The sequence below is a fragment of the Scomber japonicus genome, chromosome 9 (genome assembly GCF_027409825.1).
Source record: "Scomber japonicus isolate fScoJap1 chromosome 9, fScoJap1.pri, whole genome shotgun sequence".
In the NCBI taxonomy this organism is placed as follows: Eukaryota; Metazoa; Chordata; class Actinopteri; order Scombriformes; family Scombridae; genus Scomber; species Scomber japonicus.
The window spans coordinates 29,309,459-29,336,317 of NC_070586.1; the positions used below are offsets into that span (position 1 = coordinate 29,309,459).

A 26,859-nucleotide genomic window follows, 5' to 3' on the forward strand; every position below is an offset into this window, starting at 1 on the left:
ATACGTCAGCAGCACTATTCTTCAATAAAAACAGTCGTACACAACATGATTTGGAGATATTTGGAGCTCTCCGTTTATGCGAGCTCAACTCAAGATGTGGCTCAGTGTGACTATCCACATAACAATGGCAAAAACACCATAATGTTAGCTAAGTGGAGCAGTGACCTTGCGCACCAAAGAATGGGAGCAGCTTACGTGGAGCGTGGAGCAGATGCCCATGTAAAGAAATCTGTCACTAGTTGAAGTAAAGCTCAGTTTGAAAGCAGAAGAAACTGTTGGAAACTGAGCATCCAGGGCAGACTGAAGCTGCTGCTTTCTGTTTACAAGATTACTTTGGCCAGTTTAATAAAAACATCCAACATTGTAATTATATATATATGACAGAAATTAAGGCATAATAGGTCCCCTTTAACAAATCTTTGTAAGAGAACTGAGATGACAAAGCAACTATATATAAAATATGCAATGAAACAAGGAATATCCATTTATCCAAACAGTTACACACAAACTAAAATCACTCGTCACATACTGTCAGAGATAGCTTCTGGTTTTTATGTGCTCTTACAAATGTAACGTCATTTACACCACAGGGTAAACACTGATCTGAACTCTCAGAGGCAGTTTTTTTACTTTTCCAGGAGAGTTATATCACTTGACACTTTTCCTCGAGCCCTGAGAGTTTTCTTGTTTCATAAAATTCTGTAGCTTGTGCTGTACTTTACTCAGAGGCTTGAAGAATCACACACACACACACACACACACACACACACACACACAGGCAAATGTTCTGTCTTAAAAGTATAAAGCTAAAACAAATGCATCACAGTCCAATAAATACAGCAACAAAACAGCTGAGATATCCTGGCGAAGCCGAAAAACACTGCGGAAAGTTCCTGACAAGAAAATACTCTTAAATTATTCATTTGCTATTGATTTCTAAACATAAAGATGCCAATGTGAATGAATAACATTTTTCATTCTTGTCATTTTGTCAAGACAACACCTAATTTTTATCACGATCCAAGCACTAATGCCACAGACATTTTTAGAGCTATACACAAGGTTTCCTGTTAAGCTTAAGGTTAGGCTCTAATTAGTTGTGTCACGCTGACATGCAGCTTTACAGCTTGACCAAGAAAAAAGAAAAAAAGAAAAAGAGCTCTGATGCTTCAAAGGAGTCATGGAGTACTTTTAATATGAGGAGTTATCATTATTCATGTTTGGTGCTATCTGCCATTTATACTGGATTTATAGAGGGGATTTGTGTGGATTTAGTATGTAATCACAGGCAGTGGAAACAAACGTGGGATACTTTTTTCTCCCAATATTAGATTTGAATATTAGATCAGATTAGTTGAATATAAATTGAAGCGTGTTCATTTTGAATCTCCTCAAACAAAACAAAAAACAAGAGAAAAAAAAACTTTTCTGTCTCAAAATTAACAGCAGTCATTTCTAGGAATCTGCAACAACCACTAAACATAAATTGCCCTGTATTAATTATTCAATGTGTTAACAACTTGGATGCTGCTGCATAGGTATTTGAATCTCCCCTGCATGGGGGCAACAGGAAAACACCCTAATTTTACACTGTGGATGCATGTCCAGAAATTCTTTGAATCATTCGACTAAATACTCATGTATCATACCAAGGTCAGTAGCAAAAATGGTTAGCAAAATAGTACCTGCAAAAATAAGACATTGCTAAAAAACAGAACGTAAACATGTAACTTTAAAAACAATTAAACAAGATTAGAAATACCTAGATATCGTTTTTTTTTTTTTTTTTTTTAATGGCACCACTCCTCAAGTCAAGTGCAAGTGATCAAGGAAAGGTAACAGGAGTGAACAAACAGGAGTAACAGAGTACAGTAGAAATGAATTAAAAACATTACTCTATTAATCTCTATCTTTTCAGTGGTACCTTTTCATCCACCCAGTGATGTAAAACCATTATCGTTATAAAAAAAAAGTGGATAAAGAATCCCTGATTCCAAGCTAAAACTAACTTAAATAAGAAACACATATGTAAATGTTAAACTTTTTACAGTGGTGACTTTGTAGGATTTGATTAGTGAGTACCTATTGGACAGGCTCTTTGGGCACTGTGTGATTTGACTGGGAAAGGCAGGTATGGTGAGAGGGATGCAGTGTGGGGCTTGTTGTTTGGGTCAAGAAGAGATGTGTCTCTGCCGTTGGCTTCCTCCTCTGCCCCTCTGTTTGTCATATTTGACAGAGACAATGAGGAAGACCAGCAAGGTGATGCCCTGAATGCCCGCCAGGAGAAAGAAGTAGTAGTTGAGAGAGCACTCATTAATATTACCTAGAAAGAGAAAAAAAAAAAGGACATTATTATAGAGAATATTTAGGTGACACTCTAAACAGCTGAGAAGCAAGATTGGCCTTCAGATGATGGAAATGTGTGGAACAGAAGAATCAGTGATGACATATTCAGAGAAGGACAGTGCTCCGTATTAAAAGAATACCAAAGGTAAATAATGGCCACCAGATTTTGCAACTGTGGCAGATTTCTGTGTTCCTGCAAGACATAAAAGGCAGGTTTGAAGTGACAATGGCAGGAAAACACGATTCTGTCAGGAATTAGGATTCAGCAGGGGGGCCTTGTTACTTCTCATCTCCCTACAATGAAAACCCTCTGAAAGTGAAGATGCTTGACCTCACACTTCAGTGCTGATATAGTAAGGCAGTGTTATTGACTGAAGTATCAGAAATAACAGAGCAACGTGGCCCTCAGCTGTGATTCGAGCCGGGGAGTCTTTCATCAGTATTAAAGGACGGTTTGTTTCCTCATGGGAATACGATGCAATAAAAAAAAAAAAAAAAAGTAGCAATGAATCAATAAATAAATAAATAAAGGGATGCTTGCTTTGTGATTTGCTGGGACTGAATTGTGAGTTGTGCACAGAAGAGAGGGGAAGACAACCAGATCATGCTGAGACACACAGAACTGAGGACATAGAGTAAGTTGAAAGCTTCAAAAACACGGAGTAACGCTGCTTCTTGACATTCCGTGCCCATTTTGTTTTTGCATGCTGGGGTCCAGGGATTTTAACCGGCAGCCTTTAAACTCAGGCTCTAACTGTCTTAACATTTGCTGCGCCGCTGATTGAAGAGCTTGTTCACATTCAGCGATTAACCTCGAGAGGAAAGCTCTAAATAAATCCTGTTTTCGCTTTGCTGGGGTTTTACATGAAGGGCAAAGCTGACAACAATACAATTGTCTCCACTGTTCAAGTATGGAGACAATTGGATTGGCATTAGAGCGGCTTTTGTCCTCTTGACCATGTCAGACGGACCAATTGACTTTGCAGTTGACTGCATGAGCTGATGCTGTGTACTACTTTGCTGAGTGAGGAGACCTCTGAAATGTGCCTTTTTCTGCTACAGCTAATTGAAGAACATTTCTGCTTTATGTAACAGACTCCGTGTGAGGCACAGTTTCACCAGTGGACGATACCTATAGCTTACATCCTACATTATCGTCAAACGAGTAAATGTGAAGCCCCAGAGCAATCTGCTGTCTTCCTCAGAAAGCTCCTATTAGCTTCTCCATGTCGAGCTGTCACACTGAATAAAGGGCCAGAGAAAGAGAAGCAGGCTTGATTTTAATTAGATATAGAGGCAATTCTCAATTCAACTCCTGCCTATTCACATGATGAGAGGAGTGTGTGTGTGTGTGTGGGTGAATCTACTCGAGGGTGGCCTAATTACACCTGTCCATTTAAAGTTAACAGACTGCTGGGTCAAGATGGTTCTTATGAACACAAAAAGAACTGAAAGATTTTAACATTTGTTTCAGACTAAACTTCATCGGCTATTTTACTGAATTATCTTCGAATGTGTTAAGTGTGATGCAGGTATACGATTAAAGCCTCATATTTGAAGAGAGGGCAACACAGTCAACTTCAACATCATCATCAACTTCTTACACTAACTACTCAGCTGAATGTGAACAAATCTTTATAATAAGAATCCAGAAAGTGTGCTGTAGCAAAAATGTTGTTTGTACAAATCTTCTAATTAATTCGAACACAACCCACATAGTGTGATGCATTCAAATGAGGTTCAACAGTTGAAATAAATTCTGAAACTGTGTTTTAACGAGTCTCTGGAGTCTCCAAGACAATCTAGATCCAGATTTGACGACTCTTAACTATAGTGTTTTTGATCTGGACCTGATCTAATGTGGGCTGGATGGAAAAATATCAGTCAAATCGTTCTTTTTTTGTTCCATGAGCAAAAGAAAAGTTTCACACATCTGAGAGTGAGGTTAAACAGGCTTTTTTTATGATGTCTAACACTTTTTCCACAAGTATAAGTGGTAAAACACAAGGATCAGCTGCTAAATATCAATACTTACTTTTCCCTTTGATCACTGACGCAGTCGAAAACAGTCAGTTGCCTGAGAGAACAAACTAAAAAACCAATCAATAATCATGGTCAGTATTCAAAGAGACCAATTAAAAGGAGCTGACTGTCTATTCCATTCCCACCTCTTAAGTCTGTGTTTCCAGTCGGTGTGCTATGCTAGGCTAACTGGCTCCTCGCAGTAGCTTAATATTTGCAGTACAGACATGCAAATAGTAGCTATCTTTTCACCTAACCTAATATAAAACTGTACTTCCCAGAATTTCAAACTATTACTAAACAAATGCTAAACACCTCTGTGCAAGTGCAATGACAAGCACAAGTTGTTACCTCTTAGGCAAATAAAGATTGACTGATTGAGCAAATTTCAACCAAAACACAACAAAAAAGGTCTTTGTGCTGCTTCATTTGAATAAACCTCTCACCTGTGCACTGTGCGCTCTGCACTGGTCAGGGAAATACCAGACAGATGTGCAAAGTGAGTTTAAAGGTAATTAAGGAAAATATCAAACAGTTGGAGCGCTGCTGGCACTGGTCGTTACGCCTCCATTAAAATACAACCCTACAGTAATCCATTAAGAAATCATGTGGAACACAGAGGCAAAACACTGGTCCTTCAAGAATAATGTACAGTCAAATGATGTTCTGTTAATATACCCATAAATCTGGCCACATGCACAATCAGTGAACTCAAGGCAACAGTTGTTTAAAACACGAAACTTTCCCTCACCCAGGTCAGATGTAATATGACTTCATTAGGTATCCTTGGCTAACACAGAAAGCTTCATGTCCTTGTACATGATTTAACAGGGCATCCTTTGCTGCTGATCAAAGAGCAGGATTAAGTCATTTGAAACAAGTGATCCCAGAGCTTTGCATGATCACTTGTGATCAGTAGAGCAGATCACGCTCTGTAATGTCATCGCATGCATCGTGCTTATAGATAAATCTTTTCCCAGTCTCTCTGTTGTGTGCCTTCGCTTGTAGATAATTAGAAATCGAGGAGAATAAAAGAAAGATCACTATGATAGGATGAACTGCACAGGACTGATTCTTTGTCAATTTTCTGTGCACTGGGCCATCTACACTCTATAGCTTGAAACCTTTGATCTGGGAACAGAGAGCTGGCGGACGACTGTGAAGTTCTGCCAGAGCATTAATGAGATGAGTGGCAAATGGAAAATCTGACAAACACTTTGACCCCCGTCACAGTTTTAACTTATTTTGCTGTCATCTTAATCTGGTCAGAGGTTTAAGTTGTGAGGAATAGATCAAAAACTAAAGTGCTCTTTGAATAATTCATGAAGTGCAAAACAATGCTGTTAACAGGAGAGCACGGGAGGAAAAGGGTAGTGCAATTGGAGCGAGAGCGCTTGTATGTTCGATCGATAACTCACTTTAACAGATAGTAAACCAAGAGTCTGCCGCTGTAGTCTTAATTAACAGAGCAGGGTAGCTTACAAAAAGCAAGGAGTGTAGAAAGTTCTTATTAGTACAAATAATGAAGAGAGAGACAAATTCTGACTGTTAAAGGTTACAGCACCATATGATTACAGTTACAGTATGAAAATAAGTGCATAATTTACACCACCATATTTAACAGTGCTACTTTAAAGGTCCTCAAGCATGTAACAATTACTGATTTTGGGACATTTTTTACGCCAATGATCAAAAACTGTTACAACTGCAGTCTTAAGATTATTCTGACAGATGACTGGATCTCAAACTCTGTTCTATATTTTTTTTTAAAAATTCTCTCTTAATTAGGATCCAAAGAATGAGAAAAGAAATGGCAAAAAGAAAAGAAGAAAAAATGCATCCCATTTTTTGGAAAATTGTGCAAGGTTTCAATTTTGTAATGGCTCTTGCTCTAATTTCATTATACATTAAGTTAGGCTCTACCTCCTCTTTTTAAGCCTCCGCCCCCCAGGGCCCACTTGGCTGCTAAGCACTTTCGAAAATATGAAGGGCTAATTACATCAGCAAAAGACTAAACAAGGGGAAAAAAAAAAAAAAAACATTAATGAAGCCCATAAATATTTGACCGTTATTTTAAAGGCAAATTCCGAGCATGGGAGGGAAAAAGAGCCGACCAATCAGAGTGGACTATTATGGTTCAGGCTTAATTGTCCTGTTGAGGGTCCTGTTATTCAGCACCGAGTCAGTAAAAGACAGGACTATGATTATACAACATGCCCCGACACAAGAGGTCAGCCATCTGATATCTGAGGGGAATAATTAACTTGCGGTGTGTGTGAGCATATCATGTGGGTCCACATGAAATGGGTCAATATCAATTTTACGTTTGAAAATGGATCAATTGATCCAGACATGCGGTGCAATGACCCAATACCTTAATGCTTCAAGGCATTCAAGGTCTCAGAATGAAATCAGAGAGGGAGTCGATGCATGTGTGTTTCAGCTATAAATACTTTTTTTTTCTGCAGCTCTCCACCTGTCAGAAAAGTTTACGATGGCTTCTAATCTGTGCTGAAACCCACGCTCTTACCTCTGACTTGACTTAACAGGTGCCCCAAAAGTTACATTTTCAAACGGAATAAGAGTTCATGTCAAATTAGCCAGATCTGACATTAAAGGCTTACATTAAGACATTGACATTTCACTGAGTGTGATCCAACACTGAACGAACAGGATGTGTGAATGTCAGCTCACTCTGAATGTCTCAACACATCCCAGACATCTGATATAAGATCAGTCGGGACTTGAGCGCTGGTCAAAGGAAAGGCCGTTTCCTGTCACGTGACTGAGACGGCTCACAAAAACCATTTATTTTGACTCAAAGATACTTAACAGACACATAATAGGAAAAGGAAATGTAGCAAAATACATTGTCTAGAAACAAAAGCCCTCTCCTGTATAAAGAATATGCTTGTGAGAAGAGTGAAGGTTGATTTTTTAATTGACTTGACTTGTGAGGTTAAAACACCTCCATGCTGACTTTGACAGGAGAGGATGGAAAATATCAAATTAAAGAGTGTGCTGAATGACTCATCTACCATACGTAAGGGGGAAACAAAGTGCAGTGGGAGTTGAGGGATCAATAATTTCCAAACATAATCTATGTTTAAAGTTGGAGAACAGACTTGGCTCTGCTCAGCTCTGCAGACTGATGCCATGGGCGGTCGGTCACATATGTTGTCATTCACTCCCACATGCCGAATGGGAAAGTCATTCACTTTCAGATATTCAAGACTCAAAGAACCAGTGGCTGGCATGATAGCACTTTGAGGAGGGTTTTTTTTCCCCCTGTGAAGTTACTACTATCTGTGTTGATTAGAACTTGAAAGGATGTTTTTACAGCGTTTATTTTACAGATGTTTTTATATCGTTGGTAAAATGCTGACACGTGTGGAATCTCAATTCTGTAAAGGAAAACAACCTTTTTTTGTCCATAGAGGTGAGTTAAATAATTACAGCATCCATTTTTTCTACCATGTAGGAAATAAATTCATGATGAGAGAAAACGAATATGTCAAGAGGAAAAGTATGTTTCAATGTGCATATGAGCGCATGTGACTGTTGTAAGGCAGACTTGAAAAAACTGCAAAACCATCCTTTAATATTCAAAATTGTCTCAGATGAAAGGAATTTAGACAAAAAAAACTAGCATGCCACCCAATAACATATTTGATAAATAAAAAACATTTTAAAAACACTGGCATAACTACAACACAATTGCACTATTCACAAATTGTGTTAAATGTTGGAATTGGAAGATTTAAAAAAAAAAAATACAAGTACATTTCACTTTCAGGGTTACAACCAAACACACAATAGTGAAAACTATCCCACAGTTCTCTGTCTGCCTTTTACCTCCATTAGTTCCTTACAGAATGGGTCCCTGTGCTTCTTAGCAGAATCCATTATTACATAGTTCACCACATGAAAAGAGTCAGAAAAATCGTAATGGCCTGTCAAATAGTCAACTGCTCACAAATGGCTTGGGGGGTTTGGTGTATGGTGTGTGGACATCATATAATCTTCCCTGCCAACTTTACCAAACTAAGAACTTCAGCTCCAAGCTTGACCACTTTCCAAACCAGCTGGGAACATCATAACGAAGGAAGGACTTGACAGACTCTTTATGTAACTCTCTGCATGTGCTGACTAACATTACTTTGTGCTTAGTGCGGGGAGATGGAGCAACAGCACAACAGGAAAGCTGAGCATCCACCAGTGTGACACCAGACTAGTAGTGCCATCTCCATGTAAACGCTCCCGGGAAAGCTTTACTTAAGAAGAGCAGGGCAACGTAATCAGACCCCGAGTCTGTGATTAATGTTGCTCATCTGTCTTCAGGCCCGTACAGCTCGGTGCAACTCAGCACAGCTCACCCAAGATGCTGTTTACTGCACACCAGTTTGCCCGCGGCCATGGAAATAACTTGAATCCATTCCACCTCGAAGAGCCATGAGATCTAGAACGTTAATATCCAGCAAACTGTGAAAAACAGCCACAAAAAACAAACTGCACGATTCCTGACTGTACTTAATGCTTAAGCTTTGTGCAATGTGGCTTTTATCAGTGGCCAGGAGGATGTTTTGTTCCATTTCTTCAGCTCACCTTTCAAAGGACTTGTGTTGGAAAGCAAAAGAAGTCTTAGAGGCAATCCGACTCCGGTTTAACTGCCCCTCAACTGAAGCGAGGCTGAGCGAAGGATAGATTTATGAAGCCTGCCAAGCGTCTTCCAGTGCTAACATCATCAAAAGTACCTCCCTACCTGTCTGCGCCACTGTATTAATGAGCTATTAGGTGTTTGTGTGTAAACAGTTTACAGTGCTGGCTTATTTACCGCACACTCAGGGAAAAGTGCATCTGGGTTGGGAGCCTCCTCTCGCTATGGAACCCATCCATCTGCTGCCACCACTGTGCTATTCATTCCACCACTTGGACAGATTTACACAAACCTTTTGTCGTTAGTCTGACATGTCTATTTATTATGGGAAACGCTTTTAAAACAAGAGAACTGCACACAGTGTTGTTCCCACCCTCTCTGCGTCCAATTTACAAACTCTTTAAGTGGATTTTAAATCAGCAACAGCTATGTACATTCTTATGGTCTGTCCCTTGAAAATACATTTCTGTATTCTGGATCGATACCAACAATTCTATTACGAGTCCGCATATACAGTCGATGTGCGGAGTCAATAGTGCGCTCTACATGCGCCGGGCATTTAACGGCAGGTTTGACAACTGTGATGCTCAGTTGAGGTGGTGTGTGGACAGCATGGAGAAAACTGTGTGGGATCAGTCAACTCTCTGCTGAAGATGTGTTTGACGAGAGCAGCATCATGACAAATCAAGACATCAAGACAAATCGAGTAATCTCACATAGGCATCCCGTGATTCTGCATGCATGTCAAATGGCTGTGGAGTCAATTGCATGCACAACAAGAGTCTCACACCAATTAGGTCAATTGCTTGTTTCTGAGTAATGTCAGCACTCATACGTACAACTCCATTAACATCCAGCCTTCACAACTCCTAATTCAAGATAATGTCAGATATTATTATGGAACTACTATAGATTAAAGAGTGACTTATTGGAAATCATGTTAAGCTTTCGGTTGTTAAGTAGAGTGTATAAGCTTCTTTATCTCTTACCGAAGTCTCTGTGGGATGACATCCAGCCAATCTCCTTAATGGACACAATAGCCAACAAACCAGAGCCCACGAAGGAGCCGATCCCAGAGAAAAAGAAGAAGAGCCCCATGATGGCACTCTGCATAGACTTGGGGGCAGCAGAGTAGGCAAACTCCAGACCTGCAGCAAAGAGAGTAAACAGATACTTTGGTGAATTCTTTGTGGAAAATGTGGGGCATATAACATGTGACGACAACTTACATGCTGTAAACTGAGGCAAATAAAAGAAAAAGCTGGTGTAGCTTGTTTTATCAGGCTTTTAGACACATTTTAGAACATATATTTTTGCCTGAACATATACTGTATGTAATAGTGGAGCAAACACAATGTATCTGCTTTGTACATGTATGAAAACATGTTTTTTTTAACCGTGACTGTATTCCTTTTAATACAATGTATGTGAGACCACAAGGCTTCCACAGCAGCTGCTTGGCAGTGAATTTTCCATGGTGGCACTGGTCTGTTGTGCCATTGTTGGATATCTAGCCTGCTATGCACTGGTCTCAAAAAACAGTTATTTCTGGAAAATACATCACTTGGTATTTACTGTGTTGTGAATGAATAGAAAAGGACTGAAAAATGGGCAAGGGACCCAAGAGAAAAAGATGTGGGGGATGAGGGGAAAAAATACATAAAATCTGTGTCTTTTTTTTGCCTAGTGATCTGTCTGCCTGCAAGCGGACATTGATAATTTCATGGCACCTCAAACATGTGATTTTTCAAATGAAGCCCTATAGCTACATCTGTCAGGAGAGATTAGAAGGCTGCGGTTAAATACGTTTGCCTTTTAAGACCTTCCTTGGAGGGGGACATAACACAAATTAATGTGACGAACAGTTTCCTTACAGATACCTGTGCTTGTTCTGCTAAAAAAAAAAAAAAAAAAAAGAAACGAAGAAGCTGCATAAGAAATGAGGAAAGAGTATGGCAAACATAAGGTTATTACTCAATGGAAAACATGAATAACCTTTCCAGAAGTACACAACAATATATTTGTTTATTTCCTAAGGTAAGCTTTTGATAGCAACAAACACTGGTCAATAGTTGTGCATATCACAGGAGACTGCAAAGGTTGGTGAGGCTTCTAAGATACAACTACTGCACAGCAAAGGGAACAGCACCAGACCACTATTGCAACATTATGTTAAATCAAGCCCTTGTCTGTCTGTGGAACAATAATTCCTTCATGGCTCCACCAACAGTTTGACCTTTCTCAACCAAAAGGCAGAATTATTAGAGAAAAAAAGGATATATATATTTTTAGATTTTTTTCAATTTAAAATATATATTTCTTTTCTTCTAAGGGCACTGTTAGAGGGGTGATTTTACATTCCTAGAAAGTAGCATTAGCCTTTAACATTTTCTAAAGAGCAAAACAAATTTTAACTGCCTGAAATCAAACATTCTTGGGTTTTGTAGGAGCAAAGAATTACCCATGGTCCTACAAGACTAGGGATTGCAGCAAAGAACTTTGATGGCTCCAGAGATTTTAAATAGATTTATTTAAACTGAAGAAGACTAAGGGGAAATATTCCTCTTTACCAGACATATGTCACAATTCTGTCAGCCAAATTTCCTTGCAGCAAGCCCTGTGGGATAGTATAAAGGGAGAGAAGAGAGTACGTTTATTTTAAGGATCCCTATAGCTTTGTTATGTCTGGATTTGGCTTTCATAGGGACCTGGTTAGTTTTGTGTGAATTGCAGTGTTTTATAGGAATCTTATGAAGCTCTGTTAAAATACACCTGAGCTTATTAAACAAATCAGTATCCATGGATTTTGAACTTAATGAAGACATATGTACATTCATTACACCCTGGAGTGACTGGATGGCTTTGACAATTCTTCCATTACAGCCAGAAAAAAAAGGTCTTAAATATTAATGGCTCAATCTTCACTGTTGATATAGAAATAAAGCAAGTGCTGTATCGATGAGTCTACAACAATAATAGGAGAATGACTCAATCATGGCCAGAGGCCCTAAACTCAAATCACTAAGATAATTGGGACTTTAAACTGTGATCCTGATGCAGTGGAAAAGACATCAAGAAAGAAAAAGACAGACAGATAAACAGAATACATGGCAGATTTCTGAGTATGTTCTAGATCACACTCAGCATGTTTCTCACTCTTTTTTTCTCCTCTTTTAATAAAAGAGAATAATGTTGCTGTTGTTTCTATTCCTGTCATACATTTTGCAGCCAGGATTTGATACATTAGAGCAATTTCTTACTTTGTCACATTATTGTATTACTACAGCAATATGCCCTTATTTCTCATAGCTTTTAATGAAATGGCATTTCCTCTTTAGGTCAGGGCTCACAAAAATAGGAGAGCTGGCTCGCTGAGCAGTTTTTGGAAAGTATCAAAAAATAAGTTTGCAGCTGTCAGTTCCAACATGAACTATTCTGACCCGCTGCTGCTTTGATTCAATGCTTTTCTTTTGAATCACTTTCTGACAAAGAACAGGGAGTCTATTTCTCCAGGGAAAGCAAACAATGCTAAATTTCTAATGAAGGACTATGGGTGGCTTCATATTGATGAGCATATGTCTCAGAATAATCTAAACAGCAACAGTAAGACCACTGTGAATTCAAATCAGACCCGGAGACATATTCACAAATGTTCCTAATGTGAGGAATACGTCTAAATGCTGTATTTTTAAGTTTTAATGTTTTCTATAAAAATCCTGTTTTCCTTAAAAACTCTCTCTCTCTCTCTCTAAGAAGTTCAAAGATAAAATCTATTCACAAAAGATCTCAGCAACAGCTTTTCAGGTGACCAATGAATTGGGAGGATGGTTACAACAATATTTTCTCACTTACTTTAGGTAGTATCTAGCAATGCAGTCATGAGTTGGTTTTATGTGCTGAAGATTTGAGATATCTGCCTTTGGAACCTTGGCCGCCATCCCAAATACAATGGAGATGAATCAGATTCTGTTTGTGCTCTACAGTGAGAGATTTTTTATATCCTTTATACCAGGGCAGCAACATCTCCAGTTGTATTAGACCAGTGGGAGCAATGTGAGGGCAAATCAATAAACATGGACGCTTCATGGCAATATTGGATTTACAAGATTCTTGTAAAGTTTTAGATTTGTCAGGTGTTCAGTTCACCAGATTAGCCAAGGGTAATATTCACAATTGTTATTGTACATGTTTCATAATAGGCTCAGCTGTGGTTGAACATACTGAAAAAAGCTATTAAGCGAACCTTGATTATTTTTTCTTGTCTTCTCTTGTTTCTCAATTTAATTTCCAGGAAAATAATCTTTAATGCAATGTGAAAAAAGTACCAGAAGTTGAAATACTGTGATTGAAGATTTTATCCATAATGCTGCTGTTGTGGTGAACGAGATCATGCAAAACATCCGACGAGCCCAATGCAAGGCTTTTTTGTTCATTAACTTGTTATATTGCCTGTGAGAATATGACCATTTCCATTTGGACTGTATAATAATGTTTCTGGCTTTACAGTGAGCCAAGGACTGTTCTTTTGTTTCTGCAGTCATTAGGCGGTACAGTAAGGTTGAACAATTCATTGAAATTTTATAGAAATTGCAATATGGCCTTCAGCAATTTTCAAAACCCAGGATTTGCAATATCTGTTACAGATTAAATGTGTGTCAAAATACCGCTTGAAATTAAGCTTAAATTAATTTGTTGTGCTGCAGAGATGTCCGGGCCTACACATCATATTCCACAGATTTAAGAAAACATCTTTGTTTGCTACAGATCCCCACAAAAATCAAACCATTTTCATATGTTTTTCAATAACAATGTGAATAATGATGTCAATTTGATCATTCCCTCTAATATTGTAAGTCATATCGCAAATGCAATATCTGTCAAAATAAATATTTTTTCAAAATCGTTAAGCATTCTTAGAAAAATGTTATTATCTGCCTCTCTACATAAGAAAGCACCCTGATAAGTAACTGATGAACAAAATTAGCCTAATTTTCTATGTATTCAAATTTAATAAATGTCCTAATGAATAGTGCATCACCTGGGGAAGTATGCTAATTGAGTGATTAAGAGTAAGACTTGCAATACAGTATCAGTCTATTTGTGCACGATCTTTCTCAAGTGTGAGAGTGTGTAATGGTGAGGGCAGGACATACACGGTGACTGCCATTTCATATGCTGGTAAATATTTAAGTTCATAGCAGTAAATGTCAAAACATCAGGTGATAGAGCACTGAGGTGAGAAGTTTAGGTCATGATGGTAATTGTGTTGCTGCTGTGACTGCACCCTCAGGGATACACGGCACAGTATAAAGTATATATCTGTGTATTTATCTGTCTTATTATCCCTCTGTTAGTACAACAAGCAGAGGAAAAGCGCTAATGTGATCTCGATCATTTGCTGGACCGATGTCACAGCTTCCATCACTGCTTCAATTCTAAAAGGTTACTTTTTTCGCACCTTATTTATAAAATGTCCCATTACTGAACAATGTCTTGCAGCGCTGTGAGAAAATCAGGATAATCAATTATCGATCGACGTCTTGGGCTATTTACTTTAGAATACAACCCACATACAGATTATGCTGGTGCAGTCTGGCAATGAATCAAGCAAACTGTTCAAAAAGGATTTACACATCAGTCTTCATTGCATTCTGCTGAAAAGAATGAGCACTACAGTTTAAAGCCTGCAATCCTTTCAGAGTGGCTCAGTGTGAAGGAAATTGAGACCAGCTCGAACCATGCAACCGCTCAGCACTGGAGGATACAGTGTTTTACTGTTAGTCTGACTCATATGAATATTAATGTCTACTTGACCACGGAGCCTCTAATACCTCTAAATTCTGCAAGAGATGTGAAACAACTGTACCTGCAATGCTGGCAAAGATTTCGCTGATTCCTATCAGCACATATTGTGGCACTTGCCACCATATGGGTAAATCTGCTGCGTGGTAGACAACGTTGCCAAGTGTCTGGTCAATAGTACCATGTGCTTTGACGATATCCAGACGTTTGGTCTCCAAAATACCTGGCAGGACAGACACAAAAACAGCGTGGATTAGCACAGTTTGCACTGAGAAATATACACACATGTATAAACTATAATTCTGCAAACAGGACTCTTAATATATACTTAAGATGAAGCCACTCAAAGTATTAAACATCCATGTTGCAAAGAGTTCAAGAACTCAGTGACATTCCATTTAGGATTTAGCCAGTTTTAAGGCTACGCTACGACTTCATTAAGATCACATCTGCACGCTTTCATATTATAACAGTGCAGATGGCTCAATAATAACAGTCAAGCAGTTGTCATCAACCGCTTCCGACTCCTTAAAGCTTTATTCGATAGCTATTATCATGTAACCAGCGGCTATTTCCAGATAACTCCCAGAGACAGCATCCAGCTACACTTAATGCTGTATTTGAGAGGAGTTCTAGCCTTGTAATCCGACTATCCCATAATACCAGCCGTCCATCTCTGGCAGTGTGGCCACTGGGCTGCCCAGAGCAAGTCTCTCACTATAAATGCCCGACCCTGCTTTTTTTCCCCCCTCACACTGAACATCACACATCAGACAACCCAGTGTGATCCCTGGCAACTGTGCTTCATAAAAAAAGAGACACCTAAAAACCACTGAGCTTTAACCAAAGGAGATTAGCATATAAAGTTAAGAGAATGTGATAAAACATGCTTAAAAAAAACATCACATCAAAGGCAATGTCAGTGCTGCTTTTCAGAGCTGGCCCCAGTGTGTGGCTGAAGTCTTGGATCATTGTATACAAATGAAAAGAGGATCAGAAACAGTCCAGTCAGTGTCCACATGACAGCATGTCTTCGCCTGTCCCTTTGCACTGCATAGGAGGTCCAGCTGTCCTTGTGCCATGTGTCAAACCCTGTGAAATACTGCTGCACCAATGTCATCATGACAAATTCCTGCACATTTCTTGCACATGGTGATGAAAGCGATTCTAACTCTGAACAGCAGTGGCGCGGCCAATGTTGTGGACACAGAGTGGCAGGTTGACTATGCACTGTGCTGGACTGCCTGTTCTCCGGGCAAAAAATGCCACACTTAGTCATTCACAACTATCTATCTGTCAGTCTCTCTGCAACATGATTACAGTTAGTGGACAGATGCAGATAAGTGCTAAGGACACCCAGGAAGCCAGCTGAGGGAAGTGCAGTTTGAAACATATTAATAGTGTAAGGCAGCTCCCAGGAGTCAGGGTGTGTAACTGAATGAATGTGAGGCAAGGCAATGCTGTGGATAAACAGCACACAGGCTCAGCAAATCATTCCTGGATGAATAAATGTTGAAATATCTATGATGCATGACAGAAACAGTTCTAATATCATTATTACTCAATAGCACAAAGAACATTATTGTGCAGATTTGATCCAGTCGTCCGATTTGTCTTTTAAAATCCAGGTCAGGACTGTGTTGCACACTAGTTGTGTATTCACCTACTGTTCTGTGACCAATGCCCAAACCGCTGCACCATCGTAAACCCTTTCTCTCCACTCCCAGGACTTCAAATTGCTTTCTGCAATATTCAAAATTTATTTTGCCTGAATTCAAATGCAAGGATTGCACTTTCTTTCAAGAAGCCAAATGGAAAAGTAGATACCTGAATGGAAATTAACATGTTAAAGCACCTTGTGGTCTAGGAATGCTCATGTACCCTGAAAAGAAAATATTACTTCAAACCGAAAAGTAGAGACATTAGATTTGCTTAATAGACCTTTTACCACATCACGCTGATTGAAATGGATGTTTTTGATGGGCTAAGTCAGGCTTTAATAACTCTCAGACTAGACCGTCAAAATATCCTCCTCCAAATTTCCTCACCTCCCCTCCAACATGTGCATATACTATGAAGTAAGGCACAGAGTTTATTCCTCTCCTATGTATAAAAACACACACACACACACCATGTAAATATAGATGCATACTATTTCCTTTCATCCTTAGATCATACATTTAGTCTATGGATCCCACTCACCACTTGCATGCAGCTGCTTAAATCGGGGAATGCAGCTGTTCTTCATGAGCCACAAATACTATGTTGTGCATAATTAATGACCTGTTGGTCATGTGACCTGTTGACCATGTGACCTGTTGACCATGTGACCCACTGATGTGGTTCTTCTGTCAAATAACTACAGAGGCAACAATTAGTAATAGTGTAGTAAATAAAATACTCCACTTTGCATAATCATTTGTATATTATGTTTTTTTCCACAATTGTTTCAGTAAAATCCTTAAAGCTACATCTCTTTCTCTCTCTCATTAAAAATTCTACAATTTATGAACATGCAAATATTTTTTGTTTCAAAAGTTTAACTACGATGTTTCCTGCTTCACTGTAAAAGTCCATTCTCAGTGTTTGTGCACTGAAGGCTTCAAGTTTCTACATTACTTTTGTGTAAGTTGAAAACTGGACTGCAATTGGCTCAAACATCTAACTGTAGGAACAAGAAGAAAAACATATTTCTGCGTGGAGGGGGACTCTAAAAATTATTAAGTGAAATCATTTGGAACAATGAACGGGCCTGCCCAGACCTCTAATTGGTATTTTAGAAGTTAATTTAATCATGAAATAGCAAATCTGTATTTTTGGGGATTTTCTAATTAGTCTTAGTTTTAATTAGTTTTAATTTTCATGAACACAATATTAATATATGCCGTAAAAATGTAATTATGCCTCACAATTGTTGTCAAATTTGATTCAGTGCATGTTTAACAGTCAATTGGCAATCTGCTTGAAGCCCTCCAGTCAATATCTAAAAGGTCATTAATGACAGAAAATGTTCATATTCTATGTGGCAGATGTATTGTGCATCTGAGAAAGGAGAAAGGGCAATGGCTGCTGAAAATATAATGTGCATTGATTCCCAGGAGTGTTAGTGATTTGCTTTCTTCCTGCCTCCAGGCTTGTCTCTCTCAAAACATTTTAGCCTGGATGTATCAATGCAGCAGTGCCCGCTGACAGGCTGGGCTCAGACTTGATTTCCAAAATAATCCACACACTGGAACTGAACAGGACTGAGCAGTGCTGCGGCATGCAGGTTCAGCTATACTGGAGCAAACAGTGAGATGCCACAGCTCCCCCTGTGCTCTACAGGGTGAGGAGAAAAAAGGCACAACTCTGGGGCTGTGTTTTTTTTCTCTTTGCCAGGTGAAAAGTGATGTTTTGATGCAGGGGAAATTAACACATCTGTGACACACCATCTGCTGAGTGCCACAAAATAAACAACACAGTGAAGGCATCGACCATAAAAAAAGATGTCTTAATATTCTACATGTGCCATATTTGTACCACTGATGGTGAGGCACTGACATACTGATACCATGTTGCAAAAGCCTGCCAGTTTTCAAAATTAAAATGAAGAAATTATGCAAATGTGGCATTACAGATGTTGCATTGGGAAAAACTGATTTTGTGCGCCATTCACCACAGAAAACAAGTACCAACTTTGTTTCCTTGGTGTTCCTGTGGCCCACTTACTGGTTGTGACAGTGCAGAGCGGACATGTCTGTTAGTGCACTCACCCGCTGCCACGGCCGACCACATAACAAAGAACATCCCCACTGCAATCCTCTTCAGAGAGGAGGGCAGCAGGCCGCGGCGTTTCAGGATGGGGTCCACCACTTTGTCCTTAAGGGGGATCAGCATAAGGATGAGCACTGCGTCAAACATGGTGAGCCAAGCTGCCGGGAAGCGGAACGTCATCTGGGGAAGGAAGAGGGAGGGGTTCAGAGGAAAAAGACAGAGGTAAAAACTGTGCAAAAAGCAACAAAGCATGAAAACTATAGAGAATGTCAGTGCATTCCAACACAGTTCACCAAGTGCTTGTGTGCATATGAGTGTGCATGTGTGTATGAGTGTGTGTAGTTTGGGCTTTATATTGCTTTGGCACCCCCAGGTGGTCAAAACCAAAAATAATGAAATGAAAAACAAGCACATAACCAAGCCAATTAATTATTAGTAAATATATAGCTGAATTATTGTTACAATTATTACTACTATTATCATTATTGTTTTATTACTATTACTATTATCATAATTAATGTTAGTAGTAGTAAAGTCATTTTAAAATGTTTATCTATTAAATGTGCATGTAGTATATAGACAAGATGTACTTGTTTGGGTTCGAAATACATTTTTAGAACACATCTCAGTCTATTACCATAAAGTGTAATCTATGAAAGGAGTAATTACACTTTGCAAATAGACTGGATGACATATCAATCAGATAGAAAAACCACAGTGAGCATACAAAGTATCTACAAGTTCAGGCAATATCTCAATGTGTGAGCAATGAAAGGCTGGAGATGTTTTTTGCAATTCAAATTCAAAGAGCCATCTGAGCTCCTGATGTGTCTCTGGTTTAACACTTCTGATAGCATCATTTATTCTCAAATTGAATTTCCATTTCTTGGAGTAACCGCTGGCAGTCTATACGCAGCCCCCTTAAAGAGCATTTTCCTCCCTTGTTTGCTCATTATCATATTCAGAATGATATAAAGTGCCAAGTGAGATTATTTCCTTTGCCAAGCGAAGCCTGGCATGAAACAAGAGGTGTTGATTTATGGTCTCTGTGGCAGAGCATGGTGTTTTGTGCTTTTCCACTTCTTAATTATATGTAAATACATATTGTATGCATATAGGTTCCATGTGATCTCAACAATGGGTACGTGTACCCAAAGGCACACTTCTGCAATTATCAAGGGGAATGTTAAAGACTGCAAAGTAACTCAGCTAATTCTGAAATAATAGACAATTTATATCTCAGAAAATTAACAGAAAATTTGCCTTATAAATTGGTGTGAGGTTGATCATCAGTATATTTATTGTCACAATAACCAATGAACTATGGCAGGCTGACTCCACAGGACACCTGAGACATTTATAAAGCCCACACTACATGCTGTGATCGATACATAAAAACTAGTTAGGAAGTAAGCAGAGAAATCAAAGTACATAGCTAAAAATATAGAATAAAAACTTTCAGGGCCTGGTAGCAAACCCGCTGATAAAAGAGAGACACTTCTAGGGTCACTATTTTGTATTATGAGTTGAGTTGGCAGACAATTAACAAGTTAGTTTAAAATGTGTTCTTTCTTTTTCAGGTTTTTTTAAAGTAAAAAAACAAAAAAATGTGTGAAATATACCAATTAAACAACATAAGAAGGAAAAAATCACTTTGCTCTAAATGCTCACAGCTTACAAAAATGTGTCATCTTTGAACAGCGGTTGTGAATTGATGTTGCTTACAAGCAAATGCATTATATGAGTCACAGGGTACCACACAGATAAATGAAAAGGTAGTTTGATTGGAAAAAGAAAATGAACACATTCCTTACAAAATGTAATGTTACGTTGTAGTCGAGCATTAAGACATGACATCTCAGAGCAAAATGTAATCATAAATAACTATGACACTTTCACTCCTGCCTCCTGTTAATATTAGTATGGGCTCCGTTTCCTTGAAGAGACAGTATTCGTTCAACTTAGCCATTAAAATGTGTCTGGTGAGGCGAGGAGGCAAATCACACAAGCATCTAATCTCACTTCCCTTTTGATGTTGAGAGGTGTGAGAAAAGGCTTAGTTCCGTTTTTGGGATGAGATAGATATGTGAAGAAAGAAACAACCTGCCAATAAAATTCTACAAAACACAGTTAGACGAAGTGGAATATGAATAAACAAAACAAAGTCAGACGGTTTCACAGGCTTACAACCATCAGTGTGTATTATTGTGAAATGTAACAATATATACATATATACTGTATACTGTATGCCATCTGTATAACACTAGGTTAGATCAGGTGGTTAAGGACAAGTGTTTCACTTCACATTTCCATGAAATCAGTGCATGTCACTCTCATCTCAAGCATGCCTGTTCAAAAAGCAGAACACCTGTGCTATATACATTCCTTCCTAGTATATTCCACTTTCATCACTTTTAAACCTATGATTTGTAAGGACTAGCGCTATCATGCAAGGGTAACTGAGGGGGCTTCAGTCATCAAAGCCCTCCAGAACTCTACATACAATCTGACAAGAAGCTACGCCAGGAACACTAGTCAGAAAGAATCAGGTGGAGGCGCTGCTGTGGAGAAATACAACCACAGCCAGGTTGCTAATCTGAGAGGCATTAGTCTGTGAAGTAAAGTTCTGACTTAATCCCTGAGGCATTACAAACCTATGCTGCTGCCTCCAGCTGTTGCCTACCATTGTGTGTCAGTGACCTACTGACTCCTTTAGTCTCAGCAGCGAAAAATCTAGCTCAGACCTAGTTTTACTGTACAGAGGCAGGCTAGAGCTGCACACCGGCAGGTTAAAGCCAATGCATTTGTGCTGAAACATACAGCAGCTGCTTAGAATTTCTCACAGACAACAAATCTTAATGTGAAGCCGCATATGTCACTACAACGATGTTATATTTTATTAAACATGAAACAGGTAATCTGACTGAATTTCTCCACTCAAATTTACCTTCTGGGAGTCAGGAGTGCTGTTTGAGGGGGCAGTATCAGGAATCTTCAGATGGAGGCTCTGTAGGACGTACGTTGTCTGCATCTGCAACACAATAAGGAGATTAGAGTCCCAGCATGAAGTAATTCTCCACTTTATGATCACCAGGATGTCTGGCACAAAAACCATTCTTCTCCAATATTGAAACGAAAAAATAATCTTCTCTCATATTAACACATGGCTATGCGTTTCCACATCCACAAAGCTGATGCTCCTATATTAAATTCCTTTGTAGTTTTTCATCTTGTGTTTTTATGTCTGCGCTCGTCTTCACCCACTCAGATGCAGTCGTGTGAAATATGCCTCATAAATTTTGATTGAACTTACCTGGAAGTACACAGTCCAGTATGGGATAAGGGCGAGGAAAACAGGGAGGATTTTCACTAGGGATTTCAATTCATCTACTTTCTCTTCTGGAAATTTTCCTCCATAGGTCACTTTGGCACCATCTAGTAGTGTTGGTTTGTTGCTTCATGGGGATAAAAAAAGAAACAGATTAAAATCATATTTAAAGTTACAGTGTGATCAGCAGCATAAAATAAACAATCAATAAATATTAATTAAACTCAAATTATACTAAACTCTTGAAGTGAGTGGCTTAATCTGCCTTTTTTGTGAACATCTTAGCCTTAAATAACAGCACTTCTAGAGATAGGAGAGAAACTTTATTCTAAAGCCTATAATCCCCATCTCTGGAGAAAATACCTTAATAAGGAATTCTTGAAAGGCTGCGGGACTGGCCAACTTAAAATATTTAATGTCAAGTTTTAGAACTGATTGTGCTACTTTGGTTCAAAGTCAACTAACAGCATTTGAGAATAACTTTCTACCACAGGGAAAGGAGATGAATGCCTGGACCAGTGGAAAGAAAAAAAAGAATTATACAGGGGGATCAAAGGAGGCTTTAACATAAAGGTCTACCAACAACATCTAGCTGTGTTATTCCGCTGGATCAGTCACCATCTAGCTAAAGTCTACCATGAGCAAAAAAACTTCAACACAGTTGAAAGGAGCTTTCAGACTCAGACTGCTTTGCTATACTGCAGTTACTGTAAGTATGCTGTTAAACATTCAGTGTATTTTTACCACTTTAATTGACTGAAAATACTGTTTCATGCTACGTTTTTCCATTGACTGTATATACATTTGGACGGCACATCTAAACTATCTGACGTTATGCAAAAGTGAAGCCAAAATATCTCCTGTCAAGAAGCTGCTATCTTGCTTAAGTGATGTAATTTGGAGTCGGAATCCATGCAGTAGAGTCGGGCGGTGGGATGACCTGTCCCACTGCCTGACGGAGGCTTGAGAGCAGCTGTTATAGCTGTCAATCATGATGTCACACCTCCTTTTAATACCTAAAAACGAACTTATCAGGAAAAATATCAGCGTGATAAGAACAACCTAAAATGACAGAAACCATCTTTGGGAAAACTGTATTTGATTTGTACTTTAATTTTATAATTTGGCTCATATTCTATTTCCCATCATGGCGGAGGCGGGATTTATGACCTGTACTGCAGCCAGCCACCAGGTGGTGAACTAGATCTCTTGGCTTCACTTTTGGGGAGCTGTCATGATGTCCATCTTTATATACAGTCATTGTGTTTTCCCATCATCACATAAAATGCCCTAAACACAGGTGACAAGCTTCTCTCACCGGAGTAGATTAGAGTCCTTGGGTTTCTGGGAGCAGCAAGCGAAGCTCAGAATTTTGAACATATCTGTGAAGGCGCTGCCATCAGCAGGCTTGCTTATGAAGACCGTTCGGCCCAGGAGAAAAACGAGGAAGGAAACCCCAAGGCACACGGTGGGAATGATATAGCCAATCTGAAAGCTGATGTTTTGCTGGATGTAGGCCACTCCCCCCAGTGACAGGATGGCTCCTAAATTGATGCACCAATAGAACCAGTTGAAGAACCTGCGCGTGGCCTCTGGTCCTCTGTCTTTGACCTGATACGACACATTACAGACAAGAACCAGTCATCTCACTGCTTGTTCGACCCACATGCAGAGAGATTATAAAACATTACAGCTATGTCATGAATAATACCCTTTGAACTGTGAACATTGCTACTGCTATGTGGCATTTTGATTGTCAGCTATAGCAGCAGTTGTCAGCCATAAAACAGGTGTGATCATCATTACTTTGAAATGCAAGTTTTCAAAGCAACATGGTGCAACTAACTGCAGATGCATTGGGCAACACTACAAAATGATTACATATTTCACACTGTATTATTTAAGGGAACAAGTTGTTTTTTTTATATAATCTCTGACATACAAAAAAAACAAACTTTGCTGACAGTGCAGAGAAACATCAATCACAAGGTGAAACTCACAGGTACGACACATTTAATTCAACACACAAAATAAATGTCTCTAGCCATATGAAATTAGCTTAATATAACAAGTATAATAATTGTGTAAATGTGGGTTTTTGTTTGACTTAGGGGAGGGATTACCAAAATATTATTTTATTCTTTATCTGCCTGCTGTGGCTTTGAGCATTATTACAGGACTTATGCTAATGATAGCCGACACCATCAGCTTGCCAAAACTGCAATAAAGTCAGTTAAATGTCTATGCTACCAAATAAAATTATTCTCACGGTGGCACTGAGCCATTCCACACGCAGTTATCCCCATGGCGGAAAAGATTTTATCAATGTGTGATAAAGTGGATATGTCTTTTATATATGAGGGGGAAAAAGGCAGCGGTACAGCCACAATTAACTATCGGGGAGATAATGTCATGACATTAATGAGCTGATGATGAGCATAAATCTTCCTGGAGCTCCTCACTGCAGTTGTTCAATGTCAGTTATAAAATGCATCATAAGGCTCTAGCAGACCACCTGATTGGCATGTGTTACCACCAATCAGGTGTTATTTGTGTCATGACATAAATATTTCATTTACTACGCAGGGTTGAATAGTGCACTGATTATTGACTGTTAAGATATAACATCTGCAGAGACTCACAAGACAAATATCCTTTGTTTTTCTGTGTCACAAACAACATCATTTCCTCTCCTCTGATTTGATTTGATTTCATATCTCAGCTTTTCCAACTATCTCCAACTATGCACCTGGTCTGGTGTGCAGCTTGAGTAGAATTGTAACTTGAACACATTTATGCTCAAGTTGCATGATTAATCAGAAAACTGACAAAACATACAATTTTCACTTTGCCATAGTGTGGCAGTGTAGTTCTAAGACACCAAGCTGCAGGTTTCAGAAATTCAATCAAGTTTTACTCAAACCATGCAATTCTCAAGTTTACACATCTCCTACTTCCTCTCAGTCAGGACATTCACTAAAATGGTGCCTTTATACAATTACTTTCAAATAAGCTAGCTAAAAGTACAAAAATTGTACTTCATGTTTTGTCATGTTTTATGATTTTGCCCTGAATTATTCCTTATATTGCTGAGTTTTCACTGTTGAGGGCTGCTGTAAGATGTATTCTTTCCGTATTTCCCTTTTGGCTTCCCACCACAGTATGGATCTTGCTTTATGTTGTGTATGTTGTGTGTTTGAGCATGATCAAAAGAAACATTGACAGAATTGTGAAAATCTTGTAATGAGTGTGGCGGGTTCAAGAACTAATCACATTCTCCCCACCAGTGGCCTTTGAAAGTTTTTACCCGCTGCTTGTTTGACTATTTTGAAAAACAATGACTCCATTGATGAACGTCTTTAGTTTTCTATGGCTGCCTCTTGTAGAGGTTCTGGGTAATTGTATCACCAAACTGGCAGATGTGTTGTGTTTCACTTCTTATTATTCACAGCGCTGTTCTTGGGTTTTTTTGTGTGTGTAAGTGCACGAATGTGGACTTTATAAGGGAAGATACATTCCAGTGGCCATTATGGTCATGGGCATAAATGTCTAAGTGAACTGTCACGCTAAAACAGAAACCTCATCACATGCCTGCTCAGTTATGTCACACTGCATACCAAATCTTATACAGACCCATATCAGGGGACAGATCTCATTCAAAGACCTTCTAGTCTTTAATGGATTCATGTCAGTGTTCATAGTTTAATGCTGGATTTATAATGTGAATGTAATACTTCTCATACTCTACCTGATCTGCCCCAAATGGAGTGATGTTGGACTTCACAGTACCCACACCTAATGCGATTAAAAACAGTCCACTGTAGACTACTGGGCCACAGTATGCAGCGCGTATGGGACAAGTGACATTGCTTGGAGGGGTGCTGTTTGTGCTCAGACACTCAGCAGGTTGCACAGGAAACGCCGCCTCTTCTCCACACAGTGCGGTCCTGGTGTTATCTTGCGAAATGAAAGGGAAAAATAGCATGCCAATAAAGTACAGGATCAAACTTGAGGCAATTGTCCAGAATTTCCCCAGGTATGCATCGGCCAACCAGCCTCCAAACGGTGAGATCAGGTAAGTGACTCCCATGAACATCAGAGGTGCCTGGCTCGCTTGTGTGCCCTCCCAATAAAAGGGGCTACCATTGAGAAAAAGGACAAGATTGGATGTGATGCCGTAGAATGCAATCCTCTCCAATGACTCAGCCAGCAGGATGCCAGCACATGCTAGTCTTCTTCCCTGGAAAACTGATGGTGGTGAAGGACCATCCCCAGAATTTGAGTCCAAAAGAGGGGTGCTCTCACTGGCATCCCTGTTGTTAGCCATCATCAACCAATGCAATTGCTTAACGTTAGGTTCTTTCTTGATAAGTAAGAGTTCAAACCTGCCAAGACAAGTAATGGACAGGGTTTCACAGGTTAGTTCAACGTTGTCATCACTGTTTACGCAGATAAAACAGCTTGCAGTACTGAACACACAACATATGTACTGTCAAAGAACAGCCACCTTTCTTATCACATGTAATTCAAGCACTTGACAAACGAGTACAAAACACCTCAAGTAAGTGAGCTAGCTTTAGCTTCACAGTAGCTTGGTAAGAGTTTGGTGATACATTACCTTGAATTATTTCAACACGTCCCTGTATTCTTCGACTATCTCCATTAACCTAGATAATGTTTACCGCTCAAAAGTTTACTTTGTTCCGTCTTAAACCAATACTTTGTACAAAGGAGAACTAGAAGTCAACATTACAAAACAACAGTGTCACAGTACTGTCGCGTGACACTTCGCCCAGTCAACAAACCGTTTGTGCGCCTGCGCGTTGCTGTGGAAACGATCTGTACATGAACCGTCCACAGCCCGCCATGCAGAGGGTAGTTGCTTTAGCCCATCCCTGTGATTTGGAGGTCTGTTCCCCCCCAGCCACTACGTACCAGCGACAGGAGGAAG

General features: G+C 39.2%; 1 protein-coding gene across 1 annotated transcript; it reads right to left on the reverse strand.

The window, feature by feature from the left end:
- Window positions 1-1,611: 1,611 nt before the first annotated feature.
- slc15a4 (solute carrier family 15 member 4) lies at window positions 1,612-26,681 on the reverse strand. Its single transcript, XM_053325937.1, has 9 exons — window positions 26,527-26,681; window positions 25,657-26,293; window positions 23,227-23,519; window positions 21,894-22,035; window positions 21,528-21,611; window positions 18,580-18,760; window positions 14,892-15,050; window positions 10,015-10,173; window positions 1,612-2,323 (listed from the first exon to the last, which is right to left on the reverse strand). The coding sequence occupies exons 2-9, from the start codon at window positions 26,236-26,238 to the stop codon at window positions 2,172-2,174; spliced, it is 1,752 nt and encodes a 583-aa protein (XP_053181912.1). The 5' UTR covers window positions 26,239-26,293; window positions 26,527-26,681; the 3' UTR covers window positions 1,612-2,171.
- Between the last annotated feature and the right edge of the window lie 178 nt (window positions 26,682-26,859).

What these genes read in the sequence shown, in the direction of transcription:
- slc15a4 (XM_053325937.1), bottom strand. Translation starts at nt 26,238, where the DNA reads ATGATGGCTAACAACAGGGATGCCAGTGAGAGCACCCCTCTTTTGGAC. An exon ending in AAGGACTCTAATCTACTCCG is followed by an intron (nt 22,036 to 23,226) that starts GTGAGAGAAGCT and finishes ATCCCCATGAAG; the next exon opens with CAACAAACCAACACTACTAG. An exon ending in GCACTCCTGACTCCCAGAAG is followed by an intron (nt 18,761 to 21,527) that starts GTAAATTTGAGT and finishes TTCCTTCCCCAG; the next exon opens with ATGACGTTCCGCTTCCCGGC.